General features: G+C 30.3%; 1 protein-coding gene across 4 annotated transcripts in view; it reads right to left on the bottom strand.

Annotated features, from left to right (window-relative positions):
- Positions 1–1,578: 1,578 nt before the first annotated feature.
- LOC130898056 (uncharacterized) overlaps positions 1,579–9,767 on the bottom strand; it is a 12,102-nt gene continuing 3,913 nt past the window's right edge. For all 4 annotated transcript variants that reach the window (XM_057807091.1, XM_057807090.1, XM_057807089.1 and 1 more), the window contains exons 5-11: positions 9,061–9,232; positions 7,577–7,737; positions 7,214–7,398; positions 4,554–4,709; positions 4,079–4,394; positions 3,657–3,938; positions 1,579–2,368 (exon numbers count right to left, since the gene is read on the bottom strand). In XM_057807091.1, coding sequence (XP_057663074.1) covers positions 1,745–2,368; positions 3,657–3,938; positions 4,079–4,394; positions 4,554–4,709; positions 7,214–7,398; positions 7,577–7,737; positions 9,061–9,232 — 1,896 coding nt within the window. In that variant the 3' untranslated portion in view covers positions 1,579–1,744. The remainder of the gene's footprint in view (positions 2,369–3,656; positions 3,939–4,078; positions 4,395–4,553; positions 4,710–7,213; positions 7,399–7,576; positions 7,738–9,060; positions 9,233–9,767) is intronic.

Raw genomic sequence — 9,767 nt, 5'->3', positions numbered from 1 at the left:
ATATATTAACTGCGATTGGACTAAACACTGCAATCAATTGTATGAAGAACTATTAAGGAACCATTTTCGTTACTTTCAAAATTAACACCTAAAAATTTTCAATATTATATCAAATATCAACAAACAACCAAAGCAAAATGTATCTAATAGCTTAATCAGCAAAATATTCTTTCATAACAATGTTTTATGGTATTCCCAAGGCACACTTTGCCATGACAGACGTCACAAAACAAGTATCTACATATTGTAATACTCCCTAATTATGTAAATTGTGATAATGGGTGTAATCTTTTGCATCTTCAAATCTACTATAAACTCACTAATGTAGAAATATCCAACCTATTACTTCTGACAGTTATAAGGATTTTCAGAAAAACTTATGTTGAAGAGTCATCGATATTTACATAAACCTAGACACAGTAAGAACTAATAATTGTTAAAACACCAGTACCTACTCTCCGTCTACATAATGCATGTTTACCTAAAATAAAAATTCACTAGATACACTCCGCCCATGTATTTTAATATAGTGCTTTGTTGTTGACCTGGTCTTTTGGCTATATGTCGCTGATGTTATAAACATCTTCGATCTATTGCAAATTGGAATCTTCCACTAAGTTATGTAACTTTGTATTGGTAAGAACCAGTCGATCCTCTCCGTAAGGGAGGTTTCATGAAGGCGACCAGCCACAAGTCTGTGTTAACATTACAACCGGCGTGATACGTTATATCAAATTGTATTTTGTTAATTATTGTAGCACAGGAATCTCTGGTTCTGAAACCTATATACCACGGGCAACTACTAAGAACTGAATTTTAATACATGTCTGATGTATTAATTATTTAAAGCAAATTTTGTAAATTTTTTTCCGTGGAAATTAATTTTTATATTTAATTGGGAAACAAATTTTCTTCATTTAAATCGTCTTGATTTTAGGTAACTTTTTGTAATTTTTTTTTAATATAAATTACTCTTGATGTTTTGATCAATCTCTTGTCCGAAACTAATCAAGTATCTGAATATACTCTCGGTGATGTCCATTTATAATTAATCATTAAAAATGTGTTTTTACTATAAAGAAATATAAAAAATTGAAAGCAAATTCGTCCTTCAATTTAAGGAATAAGTACATGGGCAACATATTTTTGAAACTTACGATAAGTATTGGATGATTTTTGAACTATTTCTTTTTTTATAAACGTTCATGATAAGTTGTTTGCTTGCCATATTTCATTTGGAATGAGCTAGATAGCAGTGAGACTATTCCAAATAGCTCACCACACTAGTTTTAGAATCTGATGATGATTATATTCCCATTTACATCAATGTATTGATTACTTTTATTGAACACACTACCACTACACCAACAGTCATAATGACACTACTTAGTTCTATGTTAATTTTGCTGCAGTGTTAATAAATATTATCTTCAGTTAAATATCACTGTTCAAGATTTTTCAACTTAAAAACGTTTATTTGTGTTTTTTGAGTAATTAGGAATATATATTCATTACAATTGCTTTATATTTCTTTAAAAAAGTGATACAAGTGGTTCAAACCTTTTCTATATCAAAGACTTTTTCTTTTTATTGCACGATTTTATTGTGATAGTTGATTAACACATTATTATTATGAGCCCCTTATTCCTTTTAATCACTCTGCATATGACATTATTGAAATGATTAAAAAATGTATAACCTTTGTCAATAACGAAGCTCGTTAAAAACCGTTTTCCATAGTTAATTAATAATTTTCTCCCATCAATATAACAATTAGAGCACTCCAGCCAGTAAAGGGCCTCGCACCGCTACCTTCTCCAGTCTTATCATTATATTGTTCCCAAATATATCCACTTTTGAAATACTGTCGCATTATATTTTCAATCAGATTATTCCTCAATTCTACATAAATTTCCTTAGCCAAAGCCTGATACGGGCCGTTGACCTTTGAATAGTGATACAAAGCTCTTGTGGCTAAGTAGTTGATATTAACCCAAATTTGACCTCTCCAATATGGGGGATCATGCTCGGTATTTCTCTTCATATATAGGGGAGCATTTTTAGATAAAGACCTTAGACCATATGGAGTCCATAATAAATCGGGGTTGTGTAGATTCTGTAAAGTTTTTTCTAGCTTCGGCGAATCTGCATCTAAAACTTGTAACAAGAATGGGAATAAGCTTACATAACCAAATGTTGAATCTACTAAGCGATATTCTGGTTTTTTAGTTACAACTCTTTGCAGCTCTAGATTTTGATTTTGTGATCTTGGCAATGGTTTTGGTCTCTCTAATCGGACAGCATCTGTGTGAAGACCATAATCGGCATAAATTTGGGCATATTCAGACCAATGTAAAGTGTCCATCAACTGAAATACAGAAAAGAAAAATATAAATCATTTAAGTATAACTTTAATGAAGATATCAGCATTTATTGGTGTGATTAGACTTTACATGATAGTTCTTGTCGAATTGAAATTCTACCACTGTAAAAATTGTTTTAAAAACGTAGCAATTCAGTAATACTCATAACTCAAGGATTTTTGCTAAATTGGAAAAAAAGTAACATTAAGTTGATACTGATTTAATATTCGTAGAAGTTGCATGTAAAATATATTTTTTACATAGTGTTAAGAATGAAATTTAAAGCGATAAAAATTATTGTAAGAGAAAATATCCCCTAAGTTTCAGAAGAATTCAATATTTATAGAAGGAATTATGTGCTCTTTCAATATTTCATGTCTTTGTAATGTTATTTTATTGAATAAGTATTTATTAACCCATATCTCAGGGTTCATCTATTCCTACCGCTTTAGATTTCTACGTTTTAACAGTCATTTAGCAAGCAGTAAGAAGATATCTCTTTCCAGAAGTATTGCAAAAGACTGTCAGGGCCACTCTCCAATCACTTAAGTATGAATAATTTCATTTAGGAGCCAGAAGTGACGCCACTGCTTGTCAAATATCATACAAAGACTTAAGAATCGTCATTCATTATTAGTATTTGGATTAAATATATTATTTATGTGGGTTCTTATATTTATTATTTCCTTCTATTGTGCCCTTTTGCATACACATTTTTTTAAAATTTTATTTTCATATAAATGGATCTAAAAGTATCAGAATGAATCAAAAAAACACTTAAGCTATAGAACAAATCAAATAGACGTGGGAGGTAAAGAGTTTAATTTGAAATAGTTTTTTGTGGTTCTTAAGATGTCTAAAAAATATTAAAGATGATTAATCTATAGATCCCATTCGGACCCAAAATGGTTTTATGTTTAATTTATCATTTATAAAATTGCTAAAACTATAGAAATTAACAGATAATATGCAAGAAAATTTTTAAAAAACAACAAATTTTTATGAGAAACAACTGGCACTTATAAAGTCATTCCAAATCACTCAATTTTTGTTTTTAATACAAATATTTTGGTTTTGCACTTACTACTGTAATTATACACAAAAATCACTCCCAACTTTCACCTCAAACTAATAAAAAACATAAACACCTTGATGGATTCCATATAAAGGAAACACCCTTTTTATTAGAGGATTTAAAATATTCATTACCACATAAAAGACTGCGAATAATGAATGAAGTTGTTTCATCATCCTTAAGCTTTAATATCATTAATATTTCCCAAATTTACTAACCTTGTTGTTCAATAAATAGGCTGCGGTCTGTTCATATTTGTACCCATCGCTTCCTAAAATTTTGGCCAATCTTGCCATAGTCTTTGAAGCAATTGCCATCCAACAATAAAGATCAATATGTCTTTCTTCATCGGTGGGATGAGATGCCCTGGGATAATCATCTAATCCTGAAGTTAGAGTTTTCGGATTTAATTCTCTTGTAGTTAAAGCATCACGTCCACGCCATCTGTAAGATCCTGGAGCATCACCTTTCTGTGTGGTATTAAACCATGCATACCAAGCCTATGAATAATATATTTTTCAGAAAAATATATAAAATTAATTGGAATATTAGAGGTTCTGGAAGCAGCCACAATGTTTAAAAATGAATTGTTGTACTGATGACAAATTATTTAATTATCAATATTGTTTTATCTACTTACTTGCAGCCTGGGATAGAGTCGTTCTAGTAAACTATACTTTTCTCCGATTAACAAAGATTCATATCTATCTAATATGGTTTCCAGTGTCAAGAAGAAAGTAGGTGGATTCGCATTCGTATTTCTTTGTACCACAAACTCACTTGGTACTTTAGCTAGCGCCTCCACTCCCAGAATTTGTTCCCTAGGAATCCAACCTTCTGCATTCATAAGGTCAAACCAATGACTAATTATGTCCAATTCGATATCCAGATTCCATTGGGATATTAGAAATCCATGAAATCCTTCATCCCAAAGAAAACCTCGAGGAAAGAAACTCCTAAAATGATATTTTTGGAACATTGTTCACAGTATTATTCTAAAAATACAAAACGCAACGGAAATTTTTAATTTCTTTTCAATAATTAATAACGTTTAGGAAAGTATCACATTTCTCATTTGACCACCCCGTAGAAAATAATTATTCATGGAAAAGTACCTTGAAGGAACTGCTGTATACAATGGGGCTCTCCAATAGTAAACAGGCTCTTTAATATAATTACTTTGAACACGTGACGCTCCATAGAAATATCCAATTCCACCAATCATATTACTTAAAGCTGCTTGAGCAAAACTTATTTCCTTTTGGGTATACCTACAAAATAATAGAACATAAAAAAGTTACAAAACAAATTTAGTAATCTTCATTCGATTGGGAAAGACTGAAATATTATTTACAGTATACACAATGGAAGAACAGCATATCAAAATGATTATTTTAGTTTGAAAAACTAATGTTATAGATTAACTAAATTTTTCAATAGAAATATACATTATAATGTAATGATAATTCAATTATTTTAATAATTCATTTAGAAAAATATTTAGGTGAAATTCTTTCAATTACAATTGGCATGAATCTAATGAATGAATTAAATGTTCAATATAATCCCATATAATTAATTATAACAAAAAATTACTATATGGAAGTGGAGTCCATATAGTCCATGGTATATACCATATTATTATCGGAGGAATTTAATTGGAGGGTTTTGTACTCTGCTTGTCAATGCCTTGATTAAGAATTTCTGGTCTTAAAAAACTTTAATAGTATTCAAAGTGATAATGAGAAAGGTATGTTGATTAACCCAATACGTACCGTATGTCATATGTCATGTCATATAGATAGGACGGTTAATTTAGATTTTTTTTTTTTTGGAAAACCTTATTTATAAGAAAAAACAAAAGCTGACTACTGTAGTCTAACATGTGTCTATTCTGTATATAACATTAACTTCTATATTTAAAAATATGGGTCTTTATGGAAGTTATAATTTTTTGAAATCTGCAAGTTATTGCGCGATTTTGAACGTTGATGCATAAATTCATGAATTTTGAATAGTTTCGCAATATCAGTTTTACGCCATGAACAGATTCTTTACTATTGTAAGAGTATTACTCCAGAAATATTTTATTTATTAGAATGTTTATAAATCCTATTTATTTTGATAAAACTAGATTTAGGAAACCAGGATCATCAGCGTAATTTATTCAGGCATGAACATGACTCATTTCTTTTGACAAGTGAGTCACAAAATATACCAAAAAGAAGGTCGACTTGTATGTAAATCTCGGCAACACAAGTTCTGCCACCAGCCAATCGTGACTCTAGTGTAATAAAAATGTGTCATTACTGTCAATGTTAATATGTCATTTGTCATCAATTTCTGAATTCCCGACACATTTCCAATTTTTTTAAACATTAGATTAAGTTTTATTAGTAAAGATATTATTCGTTCACATTGTAGTTGGAATATATTAACCAAATTAATTATTGGGTTGGAGGTAAAGTAATTTCAGTTTTGTAATATACAATTTAACACTTTTTTTTAAATGAATAGTTTTTAATCAATTATATATTTCCTATTTTGCTCAATGGCCTTTTACCCATGATTCCGCGCTCATAATATTTTTGGTCTTTATCAGTAAAAAACTGAACCAGGTGCGATTGAAGGTCACCTTCATTTATGAAAGTTTACCAATCAAAGAATTCTGCAAAAATCGAAATAAATGGTAATCAAATGGTGCTAGATCAGGGCTTTATGGGGGGTGTGGCATCACTTCCCAGCCAAGCTCCAATAGTTTCCCACGAGTTGCTGAAGATGTGTGAGGCCTTGCATTATCATGGTGGAACACTAAACCTTTCCGATTAGACAATTCCGGCCGTTTATCTTTGATTGCTTCATCCAGTGACATTAATTATTGACAGTAAATATCAGAATGGATCTTAATCTCACCTAACTGACAGCATGAGCTTTTTTTGTTGTTTTCAGTTTTCGATGTGGTTTGTGCTGGTTCATCTTGTTTGCTCCATGATCGTTTTCGGTCTATGTTATTGTACAGGACCGATTTTTCATCACCAGGGATGATTCTTCAAGAAAGGGTTGGTTTCATTTCGTTAAAGGTGCATACCGCAAATGTTGATTCTTTGTGTTAAGTAAATTTTTTTTAATTCGTGAGGTACTCAAATATCAAGCTTCTTAACTAGCACAAGGCATTTTAAATGTTTTTTAATTATTGTGTGCGATACATATTGTAGCCTCTTCGCAACCTCTCGAACAGTTATATGGCGATCCTCTTTAATTTTTACTTTGATTTGGTCATCATCAACTTCAGTAGGCCGACCAAAGCGCTGCTCATCTTTGAGGGAAAAATCTCTAGAATGTAATTTTTCATAGCAAATCTGACATGTGCAATCAGCACCATAAACCACATATTTATTTATTTCCGCAGCCACTATAATAAAAAAGTAAAATATACCGAAAATGTTCGTTTCTGCACTCCTTTCAAAATTAACCCACAACTAATAGCTTTAATAAAAATCACGCAATACTAGTTACGTCAATGTGACTAGTATCACGTGACAAACGGCAAAGTACAGCACTAACATAAGTTATTCAAAAAATAACGCTTTCTATCAGTAAAAAGCTAAAGTACTTAGTTGCAAATTTAAAGGAGAATAAAATTTCTATTTCTGAATTTTGTGTATTTTTTATATACTTATTTTAGCACTGTGTCGTTCATAATTTTTTATTCATATTGCCAAACGCCATACGCAACAACCATCCTGGTCCACCAAACTTTTCTGATCTTACTCACCCCTTCCCTTTCAATTTGAAAATATTTTCAAATTTTTCAGAAAATTGATTCTGATGCAACTGAAGAATTTTTGTATAAGCATCTCCAGCTAAAATTTCTTGTACGCTAGAGCCAGATTCATAAATAACGTCTATTGTAAAAGGAACTCTTCCTGTCAATTGTATTGCTACTAAGTTCGGCTCTCTCTAAAAGAAAAAATAAAATAGTACTTTCGAGGGTAGTTTCCAGAAACATGTATTCCATATTGTAGTTGAATTGATGTGTTACAATTTGGCCAATATCTTCAAAAGGTCTAGTTAAGATAAGTTATTTCATGAAAAACTGGACATTTCATTTTCTATATATATAAATAAATAAAACTACCTTTTCATGTCCGGCAAATGATGGTAATTGTCCACCCAAGACAATTTTCCTTCGGGAACTTGGATCATCTTGAGCAAGTCTTAGTGAAGATATCACAGTTTCTTTGATAACATGTAAGCCTGGTGTTCTAGTACTTAAAAAAGACTCATGTTGTAAAATACCTGAAATATAAGAAAAACATGTTTTTGAAAAATATTACTAAAGAAATTGTTTAACAATAACTAAGTCAATAAGAAAAAGTACCTTTGGGCAGTGCAAATAAAAAAAATTAATGAAGTATTAAGCTAGGCTATCAGCTTAAAATAAATGTATCATTAGACAAGGGCCGACTTATTAATTCTTCATTATTTCATTACACATTGTTACGAACGTGTCTATGCCCTCGAGCCGGTCCTGTCTAGATGTATTGGAATTCTAAAATTCGGCGAAGACGTGCGCGGTGCCTTCACTTACTTTTTATAAACCGCGGTTTTCGTTTGATGTTAGTTTTTTATAGAAAGCGGTTTATTTACATATTTTCACTTTATATCTGAGAAGCAAAAATTCAAAAGGAATATTTATCCAAAATTTACATTTTTTGTTTCTAGATGGTGATACATACCTGAGTAATGGTAATCAGTAGCAGAAAGAGACTTAGAAATGTTACAAAATGACAAAAATCAAAGCAATTGATGTAGGTCATTAATTATTTTTTTAACTAAGGTTATGAATTTAGTTACTGTATTATTTTAGATATCTGGATCATTTTCTAAATTTAGAAAATTTTTAGAGACCATTTAAACATGACAGATAAATGTATGAAACTTTCCAACCAAGACATTATTGATGCCAGAAAAAGGGTTTTTCAAACAATTTGTGTAGAGTCAGGGCTCTTCTAAGATGACGCAAAAAGAATAAACCAATAGATGGATCTTGCTACAGAGTGTGCCAAAAAAATTATTTTAAAATGTTTCGTTATTTCTTTGAAACGACTGCATACAATTACACATACTATGTTAGGAAAGGATATTAAAGAAAATAGAGAGAAATCCAATAACACCCAGGATGCAACTTGGTATTAGGGTAAATTTCTTAAATCGTTTTATTTTGGGCTTCCCTATAAGCCTCTGCTCTGTGTGGTTTCTTATGCGACACCCTGTATTAAATAAAAAAATAAATTGGAAGACTAGTAGAAAGGTTACTAATTAATGAAATGAATAATAGAACAGAAGCATCACTATTTACCAGAATAAAAAATCAGCAGAAGTAGTAGTGGAAGAATGACAGGATGAGAAAATTGAAAAATTTTTACATTGAAATTTAGTTTTCAAAAAGTTCCACAGCCACAGATCTTTGAGCAAATTCATTTATTTGTTGTAATTCTGGGGTTTTAGTTAAAATTTGTTAATTCTTGGAAATTATTAAATAATATAATCTATAATTATTTGTACAAATATTTTTTGTTAACTCTATTATCATTATTACTATTTTTACTTCATGTTTACCTGAAGTATTGATAAATTTTACTCTAAATTCTCCTAATGTAGAAGTTTTTCCTTTAATTCCAGTTATTTTGGTTTCAAAATTGGTAGACTCAAGAAAACCTTTTGTTTCTTCATCTAATGCCAAGTACCATACCAATGAAACATCTTCATCTTTTAAACTTGTATTACTTTTCTGAAAAACATATTATGTGGTGTCATTATCAGGTAATAATAATATATGTCTTTTTTAACAAACAATTCAGAAGGGAATGAAAAATATCATATCATAATAATGTATTAATTTTATAAAAATACTGCTCTTCCTTCAAGACCCCTATGACTATATTAATTTATATAAACATTTACAGAATGAAAAAGAAAAAACAACCCCCTTATATTACATTTAGGTAGTACTATATTGTTCATTGAATTTTATTAGAAAGATACAAAGGTAGTCTGTGGATGTAACTCTATATAAAAGACATAATGAATACAGTTTTTTCCTTTTAGACGTCAATTTTGATGCTTTTGTAAGCCATTTTTCCAAAAACTATCATAACATAGTCACAATTATTTAAGTCAGCACTATACCAAAGATATTTTTTTTAATACAACACTTAGGGCAATTACAGTTTGGGTGGACTTTTTAGGTTAGCATAACCTTTTTGCAATATCTAACATGATCTGAAATACTCAACTTTGAGAATCGATTATGAATTTCAAATTTT

Source organism: Diorhabda carinulata, chromosome 9 (genome assembly GCF_026250575.1).
Source record: "Diorhabda carinulata isolate Delta chromosome 9, icDioCari1.1, whole genome shotgun sequence".
NCBI classification, from domain to species: Eukaryota; Metazoa; Arthropoda; class Insecta; order Coleoptera; family Chrysomelidae; genus Diorhabda; species Diorhabda carinulata.
Note: the sequence above shows the minus strand (reverse complement) of the source record. Positions and strands in the feature narration are given on the sequence as shown.